At 33.2% G+C, this 24,745-nt stretch overlaps 4 protein-coding genes, 1 long non-coding RNA gene and 1 other non-coding gene across 7 annotated transcripts in view; 1 reads left to right on the forward strand and 5 right to left on the reverse strand.

The window, feature by feature from the left end:
- The window catches only part of LOC108843150 (uncharacterized), an 83,252-nt gene that overhangs the window by 917 nt on the left and 57,590 nt on the right, over positions 1 to 24,745 (reverse strand). The window contains exons 2-4 of the mRNA XM_057004808.1: positions 12,487 to 12,505; positions 7,988 to 8,030; positions 4,611 to 4,618 (exon numbers count right to left, since the gene is read on the reverse strand). Coding sequence (XP_056860788.1) covers positions 4,611 to 4,618; positions 7,988 to 8,030; positions 12,487 to 12,505 — 70 coding nt within the window. The remainder of the gene's footprint in view (positions 1 to 4,610; positions 4,619 to 7,987; positions 8,031 to 12,486; positions 12,506 to 24,745) is intronic.
- Positions 467 to 2,163, reverse strand: LOC108832755 (nuclear transcription factor Y subunit C-9-like). Its single transcript, XM_018606205.2, has 3 exons — positions 2,006 to 2,163; positions 865 to 1,570; positions 467 to 732 (listed from the first exon to the last, which is right to left on the reverse strand). Exon 2 carries the CDS (start codon positions 1,565 to 1,567, stop codon positions 881 to 883), a length of 687 nt encoding a protein of 228 aa, XP_018461707.1. The 5' UTR covers positions 1,568 to 1,570; positions 2,006 to 2,163; the 3' UTR covers positions 467 to 732; positions 865 to 880.
- Positions 2,476 to 2,547, reverse strand: TRNAP-AGG (transfer RNA proline (anticodon AGG)). The gene has a single exon. It is a non-coding gene; the product is annotated as a tRNA-Pro (tRNA).
- On the reverse strand, positions 15,052 to 16,807 carry LOC130509126 (phosphoglycerate mutase-like protein AT74H). The gene is made up of 2 exons (XM_057004782.1): positions 16,085 to 16,807; positions 15,052 to 15,536 (listed from the first exon to the last, which is right to left on the reverse strand). The coding sequence occupies exons 1-2, from the start codon at positions 16,539 to 16,541 to the stop codon at positions 15,151 to 15,153; spliced, it is 843 nt and encodes a 280-aa protein (XP_056860762.1). The 5' UTR covers positions 16,542 to 16,807; the 3' UTR covers positions 15,052 to 15,150.
- On the forward strand, positions 16,574 to 17,149 carry LOC108833466 (uncharacterized). The gene is made up of 2 exons (XR_001946701.2): positions 16,574 to 16,703; positions 16,811 to 17,149. It is a non-coding gene; the product is annotated as an uncharacterized LOC108833466 (long non-coding RNA).
- On the reverse strand, positions 17,243 to 21,935 carry LOC108852922 (sugar transporter ERD6). 2 transcript variants are annotated; one of them, XM_057004732.1, is made up of 18 exons: positions 21,536 to 21,933; positions 21,317 to 21,379; positions 21,142 to 21,231; positions 20,967 to 21,026; positions 20,778 to 20,843; positions 20,620 to 20,685; positions 20,414 to 20,489; positions 20,248 to 20,312; positions 20,029 to 20,121; positions 18,867 to 18,947; positions 18,653 to 18,737; positions 18,513 to 18,556; positions 18,363 to 18,425; positions 18,214 to 18,273; positions 18,055 to 18,108; positions 17,837 to 17,896; positions 17,615 to 17,729; positions 17,243 to 17,513 (listed from the first exon to the last, which is right to left on the reverse strand). In XM_057004732.1, the coding sequence occupies exons 1-18, from the start codon at positions 21,767 to 21,769 to the stop codon at positions 17,389 to 17,391; spliced, it is 1,500 nt and encodes a 499-aa protein (XP_056860712.1). In that variant the 5' UTR covers positions 21,770 to 21,933; the 3' UTR covers positions 17,243 to 17,388. The 2 variants fall into 2 exon arrangements, with proteins under 2 accessions (XP_056860712.1, XP_056860714.1); XM_057004734.1 differs by lacking the exon at positions 17,837 to 17,896 and having other exon boundaries at positions 21,536 to 21,935.

The following is a 24,745-nucleotide window of genomic DNA, read 5'->3' on the forward strand; positions in this document are numbered from 1 at the left end:
AGTTTCAGATAATTCTTCTTATTATTGTTATTATTATTTTTAATCATTTAAATTCGTTTTTATTTTGAAATTAATTTATATATTTTATTTATTAAGGGTATAAACGATATTAACCACTCTAACTTTTAACGTGAGAGCTCGAATCCAAAATTTTACTTCGCAAATAATAGTATAGATATTCTTTCCATTTCAGATAATTTATATTTTAGAAAAAAATTATCAATACATTTTTATTTAGTAAATTTTAAATAGTTAATTATTTTTATTAAATTTTAGTTGGATAAAATGTATGAAAAATAGTTAATCATAACATGTAATATACTTATAATATTTTTTTAAAATACTTTAATTATCGGAGGAAGTATCTAAAATTTAGTAATTTTGGAGTATTCAAATTTCGATGAGATCTTAGTATTTTTTTTTTATTTGAATGTCGTACAATATATGAAGAGAAGAGGACACAGGATAAAGATAAGACAATAACATTCAAATAAAATAAAATAAAAAGGGACTTGTCAACCCAGACTTGCTCATCCTTGCAGAGTTACGGTTTATACATTCTTCAGGTATAATTCATCCATAAATTGTCTCCTTAAAAGAAAAGGATAAATAGACACACAAAATAAACAACCATTTAGTTTTCTTCTACAACACTGATTTTGAATCTCTGATATGTTTCTTCTCTAAAATCTCCCTCAATTTCTTCGTTCCACTTGGATTGAGACTAGAACTCTGCAACAAACAAACAATGTAACTATCAGGTTGTATTTTAGCTTTGTGATCTTTCAAAACTTGTGAATAAAAAAAACAAAGTCCTCATCTATACCAACAACACAAACAGCCCTGCTAAGGAAAAAAACTCACAGTTTCTTTGGCAAAGCTAATTCTCCGGGTCAGGTTGGTCAGGTCCCTGTTGCTGCCACATGGGCTGACCAATATACGGGTTAGGTGGGTATGCACCACCGGGGTTGCCCATAACCATTCCCGGGTTCCCTATCGGTCCAGTTCCTGGAGGCAAGTATCCATAAGGGTAGCCAGCAGCAGCAGCCTCAGGGACAGTCCCCCTTCCCAAGACCTCATCCCTGAGATCCTCTCGAGGAACAATGTCCACAAGGAAATCAAAAATATCGGTTCTAGTCACAGCAGCTGCTATATCATTCTTCTGCAGCGTCCTCCTCTTGTTCTCCTCGGTGTGGTTCCACGACCTCAGCGTCAGCTCCAAGATGAACATCTCGCAGGCTCTAGCAAACACAACGGGAGCCTCGGCAGAGATCATGCGGACGTCCTCGTCCGCTTTCATGATCTTCTTGATCCTCGCAAGGGGAAGGCTGTGGTTCTTGAAATCGGTTGTTTTCTCAATCTCTTTGAATTGGTTCTCCCAGAAGACTTGAAGCTGCTGAGTTAGCTGTTGTTGCTGCTGCTGTTGATGGATCTGGTGGAAGGCTAGCTGACCTTGTGGTGCTGCTGGCCCCGAGCTTCCGGCTACATTGGTGGTCATGGGATTGCTTTGGTATGGGTTTGCGCCGTAGTTCATGGCTCCGGACTGTCCATGCTCTTGTTGATCCATTCTCTATAAATATTATAAAGACAAAAACTCCGGATTTTAAAAATGTTTTTTTAATCAAACATCTGACCATAATTTTAAAGAAAAAAGGAAAGCTTAAGGAGATAAGGTTGCAAACATATATAGAAAACAAGATCTAGAACAGCAGTAAGTATGAATAGTGAGCTTTTGTATATAGATAAAAAGAACGTGCATCAAAATCTACTTGTTATATAACCCATAAATTTTAGTTCCTTCAAAACAGTCAAACAGAGCAAAAGATATTCTAAGTAGCCTAATTCTAAGCCCTAACCAATTAGAAGTTTTTCCAATAACACACCATGTCTATATTATTTTTTATCAAGTGCATGAATTTCACAAAAATATATACAAGAACAGGTCAGAACAAATAAGCTAACATAGGAAAAGTAAGCAGATAGTATCGGGAAAGGAGAGTGAGACCTCTGATGAGTAGGGTTTGCGAGGAGAATCTGAAGTTGAAGAAGAGTTGGATTGTGGGGAAGACACTAGGAACCTCTTTGAGTTTTAAGATCTGGTAACTCCTTTTTCGACTTTAACAATGAAGAAGGAAATAGAAGACAACAACAACGGGTGTAATAAGTGTGGAAAGCTTTAAAAGGTGGATGTCGTGTCAAGCGCTAGGCTTTTGTCAAGATTCTTGTGCTCTTGTCAGATGATGTTTCGTCTTTACTTTCTTTTACGGATATAAAATTATAAATTAACTTAATTCCAAAAAAAAAAAAAACTAAGTATTATTTTTTCCACTCAAAATTAGTAGTTACTCACTTTGTAATAAAGAAATTCTTTTTTCTTTATTATTTGTAATAAAGAAATTCAAAAAGTAAAAAAAACTCAGGTCAGCAGTGGTCCAAATATTTCTGCAAGTTAGAATCTAAAATTGAACTAAAATTGGGGCATTCCGAGAATTGAACTCGGGACTTCTCGCACCCTAAGCGAGAATCATACCACTAGACCAAATGCCCTTTTATATGTTACTCTTAACAGAATATTTCTTCGACAATTATCAAACTACATAAGCATATCTTGTTTACTTTGCAGTAACTGTCGGTTCACTATGTGGTTTTGAGGAACTATAACACGTGTTTTCTTTAGAAAAGATCACTTCATTTTTTATTATACGAAAAAGGCATTTTCAATACTACTAAACTTGATTTACAGGTGATGAAACCAAACAACAGATGAGACAACTACTAGTAATTTTTTTCCGAAAAGCGAACACAATAACAATTTATATATAATAGCAAACTGAAATTTGGTCGCCGATGATGTCATCAATTTTTATAGGAAAAAAAAAGTGATGATCTAAGTGTTCAGATTGATTTGGTTATTTAATCCAAGGGTTTTGTTTTTTCTAGGTGATGTCAGTTTTTTTTAAGAAAATAGAATTTAATCCAACGGGTGTGACTATCACACCTTTTAATCAAATGGGTTGTGAAACATTGCGTCTGTTAATGGAGTTGTGACTCCTGTTTCGTATCTCTTCATCTGTTTTTATTTGATAACCAGTTTGCTATTCCTTCTTTTTCTAATTTTTCACGATTCTTGATTCGTTTTTGGTGATGTCAGCACTTTTTATATGAAAATAAAATTGAAAATATACAGTTGAGATAATTGCAGTTATGCGATCTAATGGAGACAATTTAAGTTTCATTTAGTGTCTGATGTCATCAATACTCAAAGGACATCTCTTTCATTTTTTTCTTTGAATTGTCACTTCTCAAAAGTCGTAACTTTTCAAAATTACACTTTTTAAACGATTTATACATCCTTTCTTTCTCCCATGTTCTATCAAATTCTCATTTTTTTGTGCTTAAAATCAAATGACCATTGTTTTTCTTTCCATTCAGTTTTATCACTTTTTTTTTTCAAATTTCTGCTTTGTGGCTTCTTTTTCATTCCGATTTCACCACTATTAAGAATATTTTGTTTCTCAGCCGCTGATTTTTTTTTTTAATTTTATCTTCTCTAATTAATTCCACCCTTATTCTGTCTCCCCAACCCACCGAGTACTTAATTTAATGTTTCTGTGGAGTTGCTCCTTCAAAGAACATATCTACTTTCTCAAAAACTCATTGATCTCCTCTGGTAACGTTTCCCATCCAGAATTTTAGAAGAGTATATTTGTACGATTCAAAACCACAAAGTAATATTCCATAATGAAAAAGTTTCAATATATCTCCTCAAACCACATATCTTATTTGTTTAAATATATCTCCAGATCAAAAATGTACATTTCTAGACTGAATCCCAGTCAAAACATCAGTGATATACGTAATATTGTCATCTCTTAAAATTATTTCATTTACCAAACGTTTCCAATTGAAGAGTTAATGACTTCTGTTCATATCAGAAGTTGATCGTCATTTGTCAATTTAATTTTTATGACTCAGTTTTTAGGAGATATACAGTGGCTCAGATGTTCATTTGGTTTCCAGTACTTGCAGCCGGACAAGAGGAATAGAAACACTGATCGATGCGTTTCCTTCTCACCGAACAATTGAGTTTTTGACTCGCCTTATTAAATCGGGCAAGTTCCTCTTTCTTTTTGTTGTTGGAACTCGTTTTTGACAAAGTGGTGTGGACTATTTTCCGATGGGTTTTTCGACGGAGACGTCTGTCGGAAATACCGGAATTTGGGCTCGATGTAATCGACACTGTGAACACTATGCGTAGTGTATTTGTTGGTCAAAATCGAAGTTATGTTGAATGAGAAATGGAGGTCCAAAGTGAGTGACATGAAAAGCTTATAAAGCTATGTATTTGGTTAAATATAAAATTTAACAAATATTTCACTTTGGATCTGTGGATTTGAATTTTGATTTAATAAGTTAATTAGACTTTATGTTAATTAATTTATTTTTAATCTTATTCATAAAATATTTTGATATTTGATTAAATATAAAATATAAATCCAATTATAGTTGGTTTGATTTAGTCAAAGCCACATTATGACTATAATCTCTAACGTATATGAATCAAATTCAAGGGAATCAAATTTCCTTTACTCCTATTGAAGATTATGTACGTTAGTGGCTCCATAATAAATAACATAACGTGTCTCATTTTTTTTGAGGTTATAAAAGGAGCACTTGTGTTAACTTGTTCAAAGGAAAAGAAACAGAATACAATTCCTCACATTATTTTTCATCTCTTTTGATATTTTTTATTGAGTCTGAGAGTATACACAAAACTAGTTTCGCCAGGCTTCTGATAGAGTGACGCAAATCAGAAGATTATTTGCAGTTGTATCCTGGGACTCATTACGTTATCGAACCGTCGCACTACGGGACGTATTTTGAGTTAAGGAAAGAGATAATATCTCGCCTCTGCAGTTGTATCATCTTTCTTTTCTTAAATCTTTGGTATATTCTTATCAATTTTTATTTACAATATTCAGTTCTCCGTAGTTTATAAAATACGGTTCCATCAGTCTTAACTCAAAATATCCGTTTATTGCTTTGCACTAACCGGACTGATTATTGTAAAAGTGTTTTTTTTTAAGAACAGGTTGATCATTTTTTGGTAATAGGCGTTGAAAATTGGATCAGCTCCTTCTCGGTGTCAGCGTTGAAATTTTCTATCTCTCGCTTACGTTTGTTTTGCAGGATCTATTGGATTATTTTGATATATCTCTGCATTTTTCGTTTCTGTATTGATATTTCTAAACGGGATTTCAATCGTATTTGGTTAAAAGTCTTTAAAAAAATTGTATTTTTTGTCGAAGTCATCTTCCACCTCGTCGTTTTTATTTTGATTAATATCAAGCGAAAAAAAAAAAAAAGTTTATTGCTGTTTTTTTTTTTTTTAATTGGTCGAAGGTTGACTTGTGTAGTGGTTCAATTTTTTCTATCGATATTATCATTCCTTGTCGTTCCAGTGGTACTTGGTAAAGTCACTAAATTTTTTTTTACCATTTGACCAGTTTATTTCTTGTGTTATTGCGTTTGATTTGACCTTTAATTTGATCTATTATTGCATTAAATTTGGTCGTACCTCCGTAACGTTAAGGTTTCAGAATTTATTTTATTCTGTTTTTTTTTTTTTATTGAATTAGTCATTTGATATTTATTCAAGTTGTTGAAATTATTTGTGTTCGTTATTGAAATATTCTAATCTGTTTATTGGGTTTTTGTGAGCAGATTAAATTTCAAGTATGTCTTACAACACAAGTATGTCGATCTTTTATAGATCAAGTGATGCGATCAGCAGTGGATTAAATGAGTCGACGCCTCAAATTCATTTTGAGAGTGGTCTGCCATTTATGATTCCATTTGCTATGAAAACTGAGATGTCTGCTGATTTTAATCAGAGCATTCAGATTGAAAATGACATGTGTGCTATGGTCACAGAAGTTAATTCAAATGAGATTAATTCAAAAGACTGGTGGTATGACACTGGTTCCACAACTCACATATGCATTGATAAGGACATGTTTAGTACCTATCAAAAATGCAATGTTGAGGAGATGTTGTTAATGAATAACACCGACTATTCTATTATTGAAGGTTGTGGTGAAGTGAAACTTGCGCTAACTTTTGGACAAGAGATAATTCTCAAAAATGTTAAACATGTCCCAGATATGCGAAAGAATCTAATTTCCGGTTCGCTATTGAGCAAGGCTGGATTTGTAGTAACTTTCGAGTCTGATAAATTTGTGCTAAAGAAAAATGATATTTTCTTGGGCAAGGGATATGTTGAGGATGGACATGTCAAAATGTGTATTAAGACAGTCTTATCCACAAATGAACCAACTGCTTGTTTGGTTGAATCATTCAAAGTTTGGCATGAACGATTAGGACATGTAAATTATAAATCTGTTCAAAGATTGATTAATTTAAACCTAATTCCGAAATGCAAACTGAGCAAGGAGAAATGTGAAGTATGCGTACAAGCAAAACTCACAAAAACTCCATTCCCTCATGTTGAGAGAACAACTGAACCTCTTGGTTTAATTCATACAGATTTGTGTGATTTAAAATTTGTTCAAACTAGAAGTGGGAAAAAATATTTTGTGACTTTCATAGATGATTGTACAAAATATTGTTATGTCTATTTGCTAAGAAGCAAAGATGAAGCCTTGGAAAAATTCAAGGAGTATAAACTCGAGGTTGAAAACCAACTTGATAGAACTATAAAGATAGTTCGAAGTGATAGAGGAGGCGAGTATGATGGACCATTTGATGTGTTCTGTAAAGAGCATGGCATTATTCATCAAACAACTGCTCCCTATTCACCTGAATCTAATGGAGTTGCGGAGCGTAAAAACCGAACTCTTAAAGAGATGATGAATGCGATGTTGCAGGAGTCTGGGTTAGCCCAGAACATGTGGGGGGAAGCTTTGCTTACTACAAATTATATCCTCAACAAAATACCAAACAAAGTCACTGGTAAAACACCATATGAACTTTGGAAAGGTGTTGTACCTTCGTACAAAAGTTTGAAAGTGTGGGGGTGTCTTGCAAAAGTCGCAGTACCACCTCCCAAGAAGGTTTCAATCGGACCTAAAACCGTGGATTGTATTTTCATCGGATATGCCCATAATAGTGGTGCTTATCGATTCTTGGTTCATAAGTCAGATGTACCAGATGTACATGTCAATACAATTATGGAATCAAGAAATGCATCTTTCTTCGAACACATATTCCCGTATAAGAATAAAGAAAGATCAAAACGAACTCGTGAAGAAAGTGATGCAAACACCTCTGGATATGAGGCGAGCACTTCTGGCACATCTTTTGATGATGCAGAATTATTTGAAGATGAACCTAGACGTAGCAAAAGAGCTCGTAAGGAAAAATCTTATGGTGAAGACTTTTTAATGGTCTTTCTTCTTGAGAATGAACCAAGAAGTTTCGCTGAAGCTATGTCTACACCAGAAGCTGATTTTTGGAAGGAAGCTTTCAATAGTGAATTTGACTCCATTATGCAAAATCATACATGGTATTTGACCGATTTGCCACAAGGGTTTAAAGCCCTAGGGTGTAAATGGCTTTGCAAAAGAAAGTTGAATATTGATGGCTCAATTGATAAGTACAAGTGTAGACTTGTGGTGCAAGGTTTCCGGCAAAAAGAAGGCTTGGATTTCTTTGACACCTATTCTCCGGTAACGAGAATAACTTCTATCAGAATACTGATAGGAATTGCAGCATTGAGAAACTTAGAAATTCATCAGATGGATGTCAAAACTGCCTTTCTAAATGGTGATTTAGAAGAGGAGATTTATATACAACAACCTGAAGGGTGGGTTGTCCCAGGACAAGAACATAAAGTTTGTCGACTTGTTAAGTCATTGTATGGACTTAAGCAAGCTCCAAAACAATGGCATGAAAAATTTGACAATGTTATGATGTCAAATGGTTTCAGTATTAATGAATGTGACAAGTGCATATACTACAAAAGTACACCACATGGGTACGTTTTGCTTGGTTTGTATGTTGATGACATGCTCATTATTGGTAGTAATAAAGACATGGTCAGTCAAACAAAGAACATGCTAAGTAGCAAGTTCGAAATGAAAGATATGGGATTAGCTGATGTTATCCTAGGGATTAAGATTTTTCGCAATTCCGAAGGAATTATCTTATCTCAAACTCATTATGCTGAAAAGATCCTTGAGAGATTTAAATCTTACTCAAAAGGAATAGCAAAAACTCCTGTAGACCCTAGTTTTCACTTGACGAAAAATTCAGGTGAAGCAGTGTTACAGTCGGAGTATGCGCGTGTCATCGGTAGCTTAATGTACTTGACAAATTGTACTAGACCCGATTTAGCACATGCAGTCAATGTACTAAGTCGCTACACGAGTAATCCAGGACATAACCACTGGAAAGCCATAACAAGAGTATTAAACTATGTACGTTATACTAAAACTTATGGGCTAAACTATGGTAAAGAACCAGCAGTTTTGGAAGGATACAGTGATGCCAACTGGATTTCCGACTCCAAAAACTCTAAATCCACGAGTGGATATGTCTTTACTCTTGGTGGTGCCGCAGTTGCTTGGAAATCTTCCAAACAAACTCTATTGGCCAGATCAACTATGGAATCTGAGTTCATAGCTTTAGATAAAACTGCAGAAGAAGCAGAGTGGCTTCGAAATTTTTTGGAAGATATTCCTATGTGGGATAAACCAGTGTCGGCATTACGCATACATTGTGATAGCCAAGCGGCAATAGGCCGGGCACTAAGTAGTTTGTATAATGGTAAATCTCGTCATATAAGAAGACGTCATAAAACCATTAGACACTTGATCTCAACTGGTGTAATAACGATTGATTACATCAGAACAAATGAAAACCTTGCGGATCCATTTACTAAAGGTTTGTCACGAGATCAAGTTGTAAAATCATCAAGAGGAATGGGTTTAAAGCCTATGAACTAAGATGAGGTTTGGCGGTAACTCTACTTATCAGATTGGAGATCCCAAGAAATAGGTTCAAGGAGACAACTAAGTCAAACTAAGTCTGCCCAAAGCACTGTAAGACTTCGGTCTATACCCAGTTCCCAGGATGATTAAACAGTGCTGCATGTAAGGAATAGAGGATAAGCATTTGCTTTTAATGATCTGTGTCCATTGTTTTGAGATATGAATGGAGTAGTACATGATACTCCTCTAAACAAAACTAATGGCAAATCACCTTGTGAGTGTGAAATGGGGCCGTTTCTAGGAGAATAGTGAAAGGCTATATTCTCTAAGTTCACTCATGATTACCAGGAATGTTCACGGCCAAAATGAACACAATAGAGAAATTGGTTTTGTGAGAGAATGAAGCTGTGTTATAGCTATTGTCTAGGTTTACACCAAAGCCCGGGAGGTTCAAGACATCATGGCCACCTCCTGGCCGAGTAAATCCGATAGCTATTAACAATGACTGGTTCAAGGCTGAAAAATTGCTACCAACTCATCATGCAGTGGATTTTTCGTTATACTCTCAAAAGTTTTTTTTTTCTTTTGAGTCATGTGTATAGAGTCATTTCTATTCATGTGGGGGATTGTTGGAACTCGTTTTTGACAAAGTGGTGTGGACTATTTTCCGATGGGTTTTTCGACGGAGACGTCTGTCGGAAATACCGGAATTTGGGCTCGATGTAATCGACACTGTGAACACTATGCGTAGTGTATTTGTTGGTCAAAATCGAAGTTATGTTGAATGAGAAATGGAGGTCCAAAGTGAGTGACATGAAAAGCTTATAAAGCTATGTATTTGGTTAAATATAAAATTTAACAAATATTTCACTTTGGATGTGTGGATTTGAATTTTGATTTAATAAGTTAATTAGACTTTATGTTAATTAATTTATTTTTAATCTTATTCATAAAATATTTTGATATTTGATTAAATATAAAATATAAATCCAATTATAGTTGGTTTGATTTAGTCAAAGCCACATTATGACTATAATCTCTAACGTATATGAATCAAATTCAAGGGAATCAAATTTCCTTTACTCCTATTGAAGATTATGTACGTTAGTGGCTCCATAATAAATAACATAACGTGTCTCATTTTTTTTGAGGTTATAAAAGGAGCACTTGTGTTAACTTGTTCAAAGGAAAAGAAACAGAATACAATTCCTCACATTATTTTTCATCTCTTTTGATATTTTTTATTGAGTCTGAGAGTATACACAAAACTAGTTTCGCCAGGCTTCTGATAGAGTGACGCAAATCAGAAGATTATTTGCAGTTGTATCCTGGGACTCATTACGTTATCGAACCGTCGCACTACGGGACGTATTTTGAGTTAAGGAAAGAGATAATATCTCGCCTCTGCAGTTGTATCATCTTTCTTTTCTTAAATCTTTGGTATATTCTTATCAATTTTTATTTACAATATTCAGTTCTCCGTAGTTTATAAAATACGGTTCCATCATTTGTATCATTGGTACTTGCGAAAGATCAGTTACAGTGATGTTTGGTTAGGTAGGAGAATTTCGTTCTTAGTGAATACCCACTCAAATTTTACAGGCATGGATATTTTATTTTATTCCAAATCCTGTGTTTTCTTTGTTATTTATTTTGTGATCTTAACCTTAGGGAGAAGTAGTGGTTCTCTTTTGAACTTTGAAAGAACGTGTTCACAAAATTTGTTAAAATTCCAAATCTGAAGACAGCCGTTGGTAAACACGAGAGATGTGCGTGAATATTCGAGATTCTTTGATAAATTCTCATCAAAATTATTTGAACATGCTGTAGCTTTCGTGATAAGAATCTTATAGTCTGCAATCTCACTTTTGGAAACTTCAATTGCTTTCTTTTTACTGGCCGTAGCATACAATTTACAAACGACATTGCTAAGACCTTTGTTTTAAATATGCAATGTAGTCTCATGGCATTTAAATTCAAAAATTACTTTACCAGGGTAAATTAATGATTGAAACGATCTTGAACTGACCGTATCATAGCAATTATATAATTTTGTCTGCAGAAAAAAGTGAAAGGTGAAATTAACATTCTGATATGATCAAACAACGGAGAGGGAAAAGAGAGAATACAAGAGAGAGAAAGAAGATCTGGTGGTTTCCTCCATTCCGGCCGACGGCGTGGGCTTTCACAGCCACCGTCGGTCCGGCTATTATAGTGTCTCGCTTGCCTCTGTTTACGTGCTGGTTTCAAGATAAGATCCATCCGCTTCCGGCGTCGCATCCTCCGCGTGGTGGGCGTTCGGCTCTAGTCGCCGGCGTCGCATCTTTCCGTCAAAGGTGGACGTTCGGTTGTAGTCTCCGCGTCGGCTAAGTTCCAAAGTCGTCGGCGGCTCTGTTAGGTTATAACTATTCTAGTTTGGTGTTGTTCATTTTGTTGATTCGTTCAGTGGTTGGGGTTTGGTTTCGAGATGAGTTCTCGGTCCCCGTGTGAAGCTCTGGTTGGAAGGGAGCGGTGATCAAAAGGTTGAATCGATTGATTTCGATGGCGGTGGATGAAGCCCTCGGGTGAAAACTGATGAGGCTTTTCACTTCTAACGCCAGGCGAAGATCTCGAGGTGGTAGTTGCAGTCCCCACCGTGTTCTGGCTTTTAAGTCCATGCGGCTCCGACGAATCAAAGGTTCCGGCCGTGTCTGCCGCCGGAGTTGCAGAACGGTGTCGGTCGATTCGGTCTGGGGGTGACGCGTGGCTCTATAGGCGTGGAGATTGCAACACGTGGTGTGACGTAATGAGACGTCGGTGGTAGGGTTTGGGGATCGGTTTAGTGGGCTTCGGCCTTTTCGTGGTTTGGGCTTTTTGTTTAGTTGCTGGGCCGTGTTCGGTTTTTGGGCTAGCAAGCTTTGTTGTATGGATTATATCCCTGTAATGTTTGGTCTTTGGGCCTTTGGAATATATCAATTTGTGAAAAAAAAGAACATGCGAAAATTCAAATTTAAGCAAAAAAAAAAGAACATACTAGAATAATGATTCTTTGTGTGCATGAGAAATGAAAAAAATTTAAGATATGCCTAAAAAAATAAATAGTTGTGATGTGGCATTGTAATATTAAATAATATATTTATATAATATTCATACATTTTATAAGTACTTAATTCGACAGATAATTATTTATTTCTAAAATAATTATAATATTACACATCAATTTAATTTTTAACAGTTTTTTGTGTAAATTTGAATTTTTAACAGTTATTACAAAATTAATTGAAGTAAAAACTAAAAAAAACTAAAAAAATTATTATTTCCGGGCGTTTACGCACGGGGTTGTTTGCTAGTCCATATATAATAGCAAACTTATTTTTGCTAACCAATGACGTCACTATTTTTTTATAGGAAAAAAAAATAAGCATCCAAAGGTGGAGCTTGCTCTGAATATATAATCCAACGAATAAGATTTGGGTTAAGATAAAAACTATGACGTCATCGATTCACTTGAGGAATGGTCACCAATTCATAGCTCCTCAATGGCGCCCCTTTACACGATCCCGAACCGTCGTCATCTGCCTTCGAGTCGTCTCTTTTGACAAACTATAAAATAAACTGTAAAAGTTTGCAAATTGTTCATGTAGTTTATTCATTAGATTCTCTTTGGCTCATTATCTCTTGTACTCCACACCCAAACCTGGTAAAAAAAAATTCACTGGACACTCGTAGCTGCTGATCGATAGTACGCTGACCAAGCAAACACACTGATTTGGTGTTATTCGATTGAGAAATCAGATCTTTTAAAAAATCTATTTTTCTTTTTGTTTTTCATGTCAGAAATAAGTAGAGTTTCGCTAAAGTCAGTAGAAAAACAGAACAATGATGCGGAGTTGTTAGGGTTTGCAGAGGATTTTGAGAGGAAGAAGATGAGAGTAAACAAGAACAATCATGTCACTAATTTTTTCATAGGAAAATAAAAATGAAATTGAACGGTAGAGATCTCTTCCTTATGCAATCTAATGCTCAAATTTTAGTTTCTTTTAAATGTATGATATCATCAGTTACTAAACTAAACGGTGTGCCGTCACGATTTATTTTTGAAACATTGCTTCTAACACAACTTTTTTTTTGTTCCGTAACCGACATTTCTGTATATAACTGCTATTCAGTAAATCTGAACAGACCATACCTGAGAGCATTCATATGAGTTTTTTAAAATTGGTTTCACAACTGAGTAGATGAGATTAAGAAAAAAAAGCCTTGCAGTACCATGGTTTTACGTTGAGGCAGTGACCAGTGAGGAAGCACATCACGAAATTCTTCTACTCAGTGAATAAAATACTAATAAAGGAATCCCAGACAATGTTAAAAAGTTATGTGTTTTTATAGAATTATTTTTGTTAAAAGTTATATATTTTCATTATATATTAAAATGTGTCATTTCATTATTTGATTTAAGAATTGTGTATTAATTAGTATTTAAATAGAAAATATGTAATTATTTAAATGAAAAGTTGAGACTATTCATATATATATCATCTCAAAATAACTACTTTTAAATTGAAGTGATGCAACTATTTAAATTGAAAAGTTGCGGCTATTCATATAATTACCATTTCAAAATGACCATCTTTAAATTAAAAATATATGACTATTCATATATATATAAAGTTGCATCTCTTAATTTTTTATACAAATATTTATGTATTTTTCGTTTTTATTATGCTTATATCTATTTACTAATATTTCATAAATATTTATAATTGTTTATATCTAAAAATCAGTTTATTAATATGAACATTTGAATCTCTTAAGTTTTATACATGAAAGTTGCATCTCATAAATGTTTTACATGAAAAAACCCAAATACTGTTGAAAAGTTGTGTATTTTATAGGAATTTTACTTCTTATTAAAAGTTATGTCTTCTCATTATATACTAAGATGTGTTTTTTTTTTATTATTTTTTTCAAGAGTTGTGTATTAGTTAGTATTTAAATTTTATACAAATATGTCTGTCGAATCCCAAACATTGTTGAAAAGTTATGTGTTTTTATAGAATTTTTTTTTGTTAAAAATTGTATCTTTTCATTATATATTAAGATGTGTCTTTTCATTATTTGATTTAAGAGTTGTGTATTAATTAGAATTTAAATTGAAAAGATGTAATTGTTTAGATGAAAAGTTGTGACTATTCATATATGTATCATCTCAAAATAACTATCTTTAAATTGAAATGATGCGACTATTAAAATTGAAAAGTTGCGACTATTCATAAAATTATCATTTCAAAATAGTCACTTTTAAATTAAAAAAGATGTGACTATTCATATATGGAAAGTTGCATCTCTTAATTTTTATACAAACATTTATGTATTTTTTATTATTCTTATATCTATTTATTAATATTTCATAAATATTTTAATTGTTTTATATCTAAAAATCAGTGTATTAATATGAAAATTTGAATCTCTTAAGTTTTATACATGAAAGTTGCATCTCATAAATGTTTTACATGAAATAACCCAAATAATATTGAAAATTTGTGTATTTTATAGGAATTTTATTTCTTATTAAAAGTTATGTATTTTCATTATATACTAAAATGTGTTTTCTTATTATTTGTTTCAAGAGTTGTATAATAGTTAGTATTTAAATTTTATACAAATGTGTCTGTCTTTATTTTTGCATATTACACATATCTAATGATTTGTAATATTAACTAAATTAAATTAGGATACGAGGCGTTCGTACTTCTTTGTTGATGACATAATAAACGATACATTTTGATTTTAAAAAAAAGTGTTTAAAAAGATTCATTATAAAGGGATATAATTTAAAATTTTAGAGTAACTTACCTAAATTAATAAAATATGTATAATTTTATTGGTATTGATGTATTTGTATTTTAGTTGTAATTTGAAACTATAAAATATACATTTCTAATATTATCTATAAATAAATAAAATACACATGTTCTATGTTGTGACATAAATATTTATTTGAAAATAAAATTATTTTTATATAGAATATAAATTATAAAATGATGTATTTATTTAAATACATATGTTCTACGTTTTGACATAAATATTTGTTTGAAAATATTTTTTTATATAGAATATAAATTATAAAATGATGTATTTATTTATAAAAGAATGAGTTCCCACACGATATCGCGTTGATATCGTGTTCCTTACCTAGTGTACATAAAAACAATCAGCATCATTCTTCGTCGTCAGTCACATCTAACAAATCGAAATACTCATCGAGATGCAATGTACAACAATCGTCCAATGTTTCACGAGAACCATCAACACGAACCATTTGATCATCAATCATATCTTTAGACATGCCCCAAGCCAACATCTCTTCTTTAGTATGGTGTATCCCAAAAGTGTACTCTCCTCCTGCACCTAACTCCATCACTCTAAACTCGCAGTTCCCTAAGTTGTTCAACCGCTCAAACTCTTCCACCGTCCACTTGAACCATTTCATTAGGAACACACGAGAGGTCAGCCCATGGGATACGATCACTAGATTTAGTTCACTCGATGGATCTACTTGATGCCTGTTCATGTCCACGTCTCTCCATAGAGACTCCAAGAAACCTTCCAATGAGGTCAAACATAGAGATATACTTAATTAATTGATGTTGTGTATAATGTAACATTTTCATTTTGGAAAACCAGTAAACTAGGAGTAACTAGGAGCGCTGCATATTTTCGTCAACTGTAAAAGTAATTAGCAAGATACGTGAGGATGATTAATCAAAAAAAAAAGATACGTGATGATGTTCCAAAAAGAAAAACTCCATAATCAACAAACTCAGAAGACCAAACAAAGTACGTCTTCTTTTCTCAAGGGTCAAAAGTCAAAAGCCTTCAAAGTAGAGCTGACCTAACTATATCAAATTATCAACTAATGCAAATTTTTAAAAAGTATTTAGATAGTACTCTCCATAATAATCCAAAACTCGAATCTGATAATGGTGTTTTTTAAAAGGCTAATCTTATTCCATACCAAAAATACCCAAACTTTTCTACAAAAACATTTTGGAAAAAAAAAACTTTTGTGTTTTAGAAAAATGAAAAACATTTATGTGGAAATGTTAACAATATTAGCTATCTGAATTATCCTCTAGATAGACAGAACTTACTTGAAACACGATCATAGACGTCAGAAGCAGATTCACCCTCCGGGAAACGGTAAAAGAATCTTCCGAAACGCTCCCTCGTCTCCTTGACAACTTTCATCCTCTTTTCCACTTGAAAATTCCCAAAATCTTGTTCTCTTATCCTACACTCTTCCCTCACTCCTATCACGCGCCGCCTCGAGAACGCTTTCCCTACTTCCCTCAAAGTTGTCCTCGTCCTCTCGTACGGGGACACGTAGAAGTACACGCGCCAATTCTCTCCGCACGCGCCACCGCTCTGAGCTGAGATCAAGGCTCTCATCTTCCTACCGGCCTCACGTGCCTGCGCTCGTCCTTCTTCGGTCAGAGGGATCTTGTGGTCGGGCGTGGTTGCGTAAGCCCCCTGGTCGATGTTGCCGGCTGACTCGCCGTGGCGCATGAGTATAATGCGTTTTGGAAGTATCTTTTTGTCGGTCCCCATATTTTTCTTTTTCGTTTCTCTACCTTTGTCGTTGTAGATTAATTTCAGGTTTTATGATGGAGAGATCGCCTCCTTGTCAAAATTGAGAGCCCACCATATGAGACCACGATCGAGAAGTCTACTACCTTTTTTGTTTATGATCCCACTTGGTTTCCCACTTAGGTCAAGTTGACAATATGATTCTAGATCTCATGATTCTAATGCTAATTAAACTTAACTCATTTCATTAATTACTAATGGTTTTTGGTTGGTAATGTATTAATTTGTAGGTCAAGTGGAGAATTTATATAAGAAAAAAAACATTTTGCAAAAGCGGAGTTGTATAGCGGTCAAACTGGAACGAGGTGATTTGAATGTTTACAAAAGACGACAACTACTCTTATCACATTATTCTTGCATGATGCGTAATTCACGTGTTCGTACAGTAGCGCATTAAGACGCAACTTAGCTAGTTTTCGTATTATCTTTCAATCAAAGACCAATTTTATTTTTAATTAATTTTAAATACTAAACGTAGGTATGGCTTGTGTTAAATAAACGTAGTTGTGTCTTTTGTTTATGAACGGCACATTTGCATTCATTATCAAACGAATTTATATTTAAGTCTATCCTTAATTTTTCTTTTGAAAAAAAAAATTCCTTGGTCATATTATAAAGTCACTTCTAATTAATCAAACCATGCATTTTTTCCAGACAGGACGTAGAAAAATTTATTGTTGCCATTTTCCCATACAAAACTCGATCCATACACAAATCTCATTCAAACGATCACAAAAAATCATAATAATCGATTTTATCTCTTTAATTGCAATAATCGATTAATATGGTCAATTTTCACAGAACAATATTATTGTACATGTTTGGAGAGCAACGCTTGTATTTCTTCAAGTGATCGGCCTTTCGTCTCTGGTACTAGAAAGTATACAAATACAATCGAAAAGGCTGAGACCATCGAGAAGATGAAGAACATCCCTTGAAAAATGAACAAAAAGAAAAAGACAATCAGTAACAACTTATTCATAATAGTAAATAACGGTAATTGTTGTTGTGTGTTCATATCTCTATATATATACCTGATGCATTCCATTCTAGCATGAAATTGAAAGTATAAGTGACAATCCAACCAAAAAACCAATTAGTCACGGTAACTAAGGTTCCAGCTGATACTTTCACATTCATGGGAAATATCTGCAAGCGCAATAATTTTTATTAGATTCACACAACCAACTCCCTCCCAACACACATTCTCCGGATTCAAGCTAATTAAGTCACATGAAATATAAATGTTGGAATACCTCAGCCATTATAATCCATGGCAGTCCTCCCATTCCCATCGCAAATGTCACAATGTGACCCTATAACATTTCATAAATAAAATCACCAACGACAACTAACTAGCAATGAAAGAAGTTCATCCAAAGAACAAAGATGGAGTAGTGCAACTTAAAAATTGTCATCTGTTTTTGCTTGTTTGTTATGGTAATTTTCTCAAAAAAAAGTTTAGGGTTATTACCAATACGCCGATGCAAGTGAAGATTGGAGTGAGATATGGGAGAATTCCAAATGACTGCTCGACGTTTAACAAAATTTGAAGACGATAGTTAGCTTAAAAGGTTATTTTATAGATAAAAGTTTTAGTTTGAAAGGTTGCATATAGTAAACTTAAAATTACCTGGAGACCATAGGAAACACTTAAGAGCAAAGCACTTAAGCCCATCGCAGCACACGAAGTCTGTAAATAAAAAAAGATAGCTCTATCATTAGTGGAATGAAGAAAATTCATACTTAATATTACTTGACTGGATCTAAAGTAGATCTAACCATTAGGAGCGTTCTCCTCCCCAGCTTATCGACTATAATGGTTCCCAGCATTGCTTTCGGAACCTACAAAAGTAATTGAAGAATTATACCATTTGTCATATTGGAATTTTCTGGTGTTATGAAGTAAATGTTTTTCTCTTGAAAACTTACCATTATTGTGGCTATTACAGATGTGCCAATGGAACTTGGAAATCCTGATAGTAAAACAAATAAGTTAATTTATTAATTGGATTATACTATTTAGTTTACACATGAAATGTTCAAGTGTGTATATATGGAAATTAAGCTACCTCCTTTTTGGAAGAGACTACTGGCATAATAGGTAACGCCGGAGCTCCCGCTCAGTTGTTGCAAAAACATTAAGCCAACTCCAATCTGTATACAAATTAATATATATCATTGGTGCATTACATTATGCAACTGAACTATAATGTTTCTTTTTAGTAATTGAAAACAGGCACATTTCATTAGAAACTAGATTATTTTCTTAGCTCAAATACTTACAAGTAATGGATATGCATATCGTCTCTGAAACAATTCAGCCATTCTACTTCCACCATCAATTTCAGACATTTCTAAGGTATCCTGCAAAGGGAAAAAATAGCATTTTAAAACCCAACTAGATTTTGACCCGCCCTTGAAAGGGCGGGTATATTTTTTATTTTAAATTTAGTTTTTTATATTTATTTTTTCTTTCTGATTATATATGTATTTTTCTAATCATATTTGTGTATAAATTTAGATCAAAATATATTGTAATTTAAAAATTAATCCGGTATACGCACGGTTAAGGCTGAGTTGCGGGTCGAACTCGCGCCGCTGACCCAACAACCCGCGGATTTTCAACTTTGTTTTGGTTAAAAATTAAAATATGACCCGCACAACCTACAAACAAATAATATTGTACATGCATCCGTTCCGCTTAATTTTGTGGTTATCCGTAGGTTGTATACATATTTTAAAAATCATTATTTAATTTAATTACTATAAAAGTATATTTATAATAAAAATTTATACATGACTTAAATTTTAAATTATTATTTTTAAATTCTTGTATTTAAAAAAAAGTATTTACTTTTTAAATTTTTATTTTTTAAATAATTTGTGGGTCGACGGGTAGCCGCGATCCAAAATCCATCAACTCATACTAAGCCCGCATAAAAAAACTCATAACCCGCATCCGCAAATCAATTTTTCAAATAGTTGAACGAAAAAATAATTAGTTAGTGAAAGAATTCAACAATTTTTTTAAGTAAAATTTTTGGTAGTGATTTCTTTTTAATAATATAGATGAGGTACAATGTTGTTTTAAATTAATTCCACACCATCATTCGATACAAAAGAATTATATAAACATTAGTAATAGAAACAAAGGTTTATACAAATCTTTCTTACGCACATATTTAAAATGTTAAAAGTTAACGGTTTAGATTAGTAACATTTAAAGTCAATAACAATAATATGCTTTATTTAAATGAAGGAGAATCTTATTAAGTTGCTATAAAATAGGTTAGTTATAAGATTTTGTTAAATGTAATAGGTTGGACTAAAAAAATGAAAGGGTCCAAAACAACTTGTATAAGTCGACTTTTTAAGACTGCTTCCTTTTTAATTGTATAGATATTGTTTTAACCTTAGTATTATTTTTAATGGAAAAATTTCATACTCTGATAGTGTTTGCTTCACAAGAAATGTCGACGTCAGGTCCTCTAAGACGTTGCAAAGCAGATCGGCAATCTTCATCCCGACCTTTTTTCGCCTGTCATATAAATAACATATTCAAAAACTCTTCAATCAAAATTGCAAAACTGGAGTGCGGTTGGGTTAAATGCATGGATCAAATTATCAAAACCATCCATGCACATGCAAACATGAATAAACTTACTAGCCATCTGGGAGACTCAGGAATGAAAAATAAGCAAAAAACGTGGAGCACACATGGCACAAACCCTGGAAACATAAAACACACATATGTTAAATTGGGCCGGTTCGAATTATATCTATCACTTATAATTTTTAAGATTATTATAATATCTTAGACGTAACCGTACCGACTATTGCTAATAATCGCCATGGAACGAGATTGCCAATGATGAAGAAGAGCGCAATGCCGCAATTTTGCATCAGCTGTACCCATTTATAAACAAGAGTTTGAGTTATTTTTCCAAACATAATGCTGGACCAAATCAGGTTGGACCGGTTCGATTTATTTGATTAGAACATAAACCGGTCCAACAAATAAACTCAGTTAACGTACTTGATTGGCGAACACAAACGAACCACGGACATGTTTTGGTGCAATTTCGGCTATATAGACTGGAATCTACACGAAACACACAACTTTGTATCAGTAACTCATCATTTACGTAAATTTCATTTGGGTGGTGAAAACATATTTGGAATGGTGGAAATTACCACGTAGCTAAATAAACCAACTCCGATTCCTAGTAACAATCTTCCACAGTCCAGCCACAATGCGTCCTTCGTATTCAAAACATTAATATAGAAATGTTATTCTAAAAAAACGCAGAGATAAATAATAAAGATAATTATCCATTAATAAGGATAAACAAGACGAGCAACAAGTAGACGAGATAAACAAACCTTAGCCAATGCTATCACGAGCCAGCCTGTAACGCAGAAGGCTTCGCAAAACAACATCATCTGTTTTTTTCCAGAAAATAGTAGAAAAAGGTAAGTGAGGACCGGTGGATGGGAACCGGTTCAACCAAACAATGAGACAAAATAAAAATAAAAACATGTGTAATCTATCACCTACCCGCTTTCTTCCCAGGACATCAGCGACTTTACCGCTGAATATTGCACCAATCAAACCTCCAAATGTCAAAATCGATCCGAACATTGAGTACTGCATGATCAGTAAAGACGGTCAACTTAGAAGTCAAACTTAAAATTACTTTTAATATAAAACAGCATATTTTATTATTAGTTACCTCAGCAACTGAGAGAGATAAATCTTTTGTAATCCCTGATTGCGCACCAGATGAAAAACCGGCCTACAGTACATCCAAATCAGTTAAGCTGGTTCAGAGCAACAAATGAAACTCTGAAAGACAGTCAAAACCGGATGGTTTGTAGTTTTTTTTTGTAACTGATCTTTAGATAGTTTATAGTTAAACCAGGTATGAACTGAATGAAAAAAGATCACTCACACCACAGCCGGAGCAGAAGGAGCCAGAGACGGCAACAAAGGTGCTGAGGAAAACAGAGGCGGTAACACGACATTCACCATCGTTGTCTTGAGTGTTCTTGGTAACCTCTCTCGTGGATTTCCTCGATGATCCTGTTTCTAAGAAAACGTCTTCGTTAGGGAACTTGGGCTCTCGTTCTCGTATGCTTAAGCTCTTCTTCAGTAACCCTTTCTCCATGCTTTTTTGTCGCTCCATTTTCAAAACAATTCTTCTTTGCTTAGTGTTCTGTCTTCGTGAGGATTATTTGATATATAAAAGAAAAGTTGGAGTTGTTTGTTGCTTGTGAGAGAGGACTTGGAAGTTTCTTGAAGGGTTCGTAAGCAAATCGAGGATTGGATTATTGTCTACTTGGACTAGTGGATATATCGTTTTCTGTAATGCGTCAGAAAACATCTCTTTATATGAAAATATCATTGTTTTATATGTTTGTTTGGTTTTGTAAATTGGTTTGAAAAGCGAGCTCAAAAGCAAACAATTTTGAAAATTTTAGATATATTTGTTTGGTTTTGTCTAGATTCAGTCATCTACATTGAACTCGACTGTTATTGGTTTGATTTTTCTTCTATGATATTTTTTTGGCTTATACTTTTAAGAACTTGTGTTGTACAGTGGTAATTTTTCAGTTTATCTCTTTACCTAAGTTATATGGTAAAAAGTTATATGGTTATACATGTAAGGGTGTCAAAATGAGTTAGTTCTTTCAACTCAGCTCAGCTCACAATGAGTTCAGATATTTCATAAGATAGTTCACCTCGACTTTATTATATGAGTTTTAATATGTAAACTCGAACTCAAATCATCTAGATTATGAGTTAAACGAGTTAACTCGCGATCAAATATGAAAAAAAATTAAAACTAAAATAGTTATAAAATAATTATAAAAAATAATTTTCATAATATAATATAAGATTAGTCGAAAAATAATCTAGATTAAAATTAGTCCGAAAATCTATTCCACGTAAAGACATCATGATCAAAATCTTCATCTATTGACATCTAAATCTTCATCTATTTAAACCATTAAAATATATATTCTGCATGAAAATCTTAGGAATATTTTATTTTAGATTTTAGTTCTAAAGATATAATATGGTGATTGATATCAATATCTTTTATATTTTGTATACAATTGTAACTTTTTGGTTTTACAATTTAATTTAAAAATAAATACAATTAATATAGAAACTATACTTTCTTACATAAGAAAAATAGAAGTAATATATATATATATATATATATATATATATATACATTAAATATATATATATAATATATACATTAAATATAAATGACTAAGCTCATGAGTTAGCTCATGATCACTAAAAATCGCTCATATAATTTTTGATCTAATTTAAATACGATTATTAATATTATATATATACACACTTCTTTTCTCAATATATACATATATATTCATATAAATGAAGACAACTGATTTAAGGGAATTTAATTTTTAAACAGAAAAGAGAATTTGTCCGAAAAAAGCATATATCTTTGGTAGAATAATGGGAGTCAGTGTTTAGTGCACAAGAGATAAATATATCTGTCGTTATCAATTATTGAAGGATTGAAAAAGTTTTATTTTCGTAGTCGACCACCTTTAAGGAAAAAAAAATCAAACATCTGACTATTCTTTACGTACGGTACATCCAATGAACACAGCTATGAAGTTGATCCATTTTAATTCGATAAAATCATTCACGTACATAAACTTTATATACCTGCCAACTTCACGTTGGCTATATGAATGTACACGTGCTTTTATCCCTTTGATTAAAGAGAAAGTGACCGAAAAGAACTTTGTCATGTAGTATCCAATTATACTCTAGGCATAAACATAGTAGGTTCAAACTTCAAAAGTAGTATCGCATACCAACTGACTTTGTGTTCAACGGGTTATTAAAGAAGGTTTGTGGCCTGTAATCTATGGCCCAATTGTATATCTTTCTTTTGCCCCATTTTCTAACCAAATATGTTGTCTATATACTTGGGCTTTTAAGCTCAAACATTTATAGGCCCTCTTTAGTTTTTGTCAAGCCACTGGATCACAGAAACCAAATCATAATTCACTATTTTTTACTCAGACTTTAGCAAACAGTGCAGTTTTTACGTATTCGTAACGCAACGCGATTATGGCAACTTGGCAAGTAACCTACCAACTTTTTTTTGACCAACTAATTGACTAGTTTGTTGCTAACTGGATATTTTCAAATATTTACAGTTTTACGGTTTTACCAATACTTTGAGTTAAGTTGGTTCATCTTCATATTTCGTTCTTTCGTTTATTCTTCTAACAAAATTGAATGTTACGTAACATGTTGGACCTTAGAAGAAACTAACGCAATGGAATTAATGTTTAACTTTGAACAGAGGCATTGACTAGTCAGCGATTAAGTGACTGGACTATATACTACTCTTCTTACTACTCCATTAGCGATTTCTAGAACAACTTTCTAATTAAAAAAAACAACAATCAAATCGACAAGATCATGGAAACAGGAAAAGGTGATTCATGAGATCATTCCCACATGCTCGCTTTGTTCCATTCTGATTTATTGAGAAATATATCTTTCTAAAAGTGATTCTGCTTCACAAATCATGCTGAAGACATGCAAAAGCTGCCAACCACGATAGTTTAATAATAATATATACTATACAATAAGATACCGCTTGTGAGAAATAATTACGCGAGATTTAAAATTCAATAGTTTGCAAGCAGGCCGGTCGGGAACATATGCGAAGGAACCGACCGCTTGAGGTATTACAGTTCTAACAAAAAAATTTAGTTGTATATATGACACAAAACAAATTTACATGAATGATAAAGATATAAAAATTTTAAACGAGTGTAAGGCATAAATTTTTTTTGGAAAGGTTGGATCGACACTGTTTGCAAGTTTGCAACTAACAAAGAGAGAGTCAAGGTTATTAAAACCTCCGTAGGTTGTTATACTTTCAAAGGACTGATCCTTATGAGTTATGCAAATTAGATTTACTCAACTTGTCACAGGTGTGTGTTGGCACATCGATAGCCAAGCTACCTTGAGAATTAAATTTCACCTGTGTGCGTGGCACATCGATAGCCAAGTTATCTTGAGAATTAAATTTCAAAATCAAAATAAATTTTCAAAAAGAAATACATCACTATTTTATAACATTACATAAACGATA

This window comes from Raphanus sativus, chromosome 1, assembly GCF_000801105.2.
Source record: "Raphanus sativus cultivar WK10039 chromosome 1, ASM80110v3, whole genome shotgun sequence".
NCBI lineage: Eukaryota > Viridiplantae > Streptophyta > Magnoliopsida > Brassicales > Brassicaceae > Raphanus > Raphanus sativus.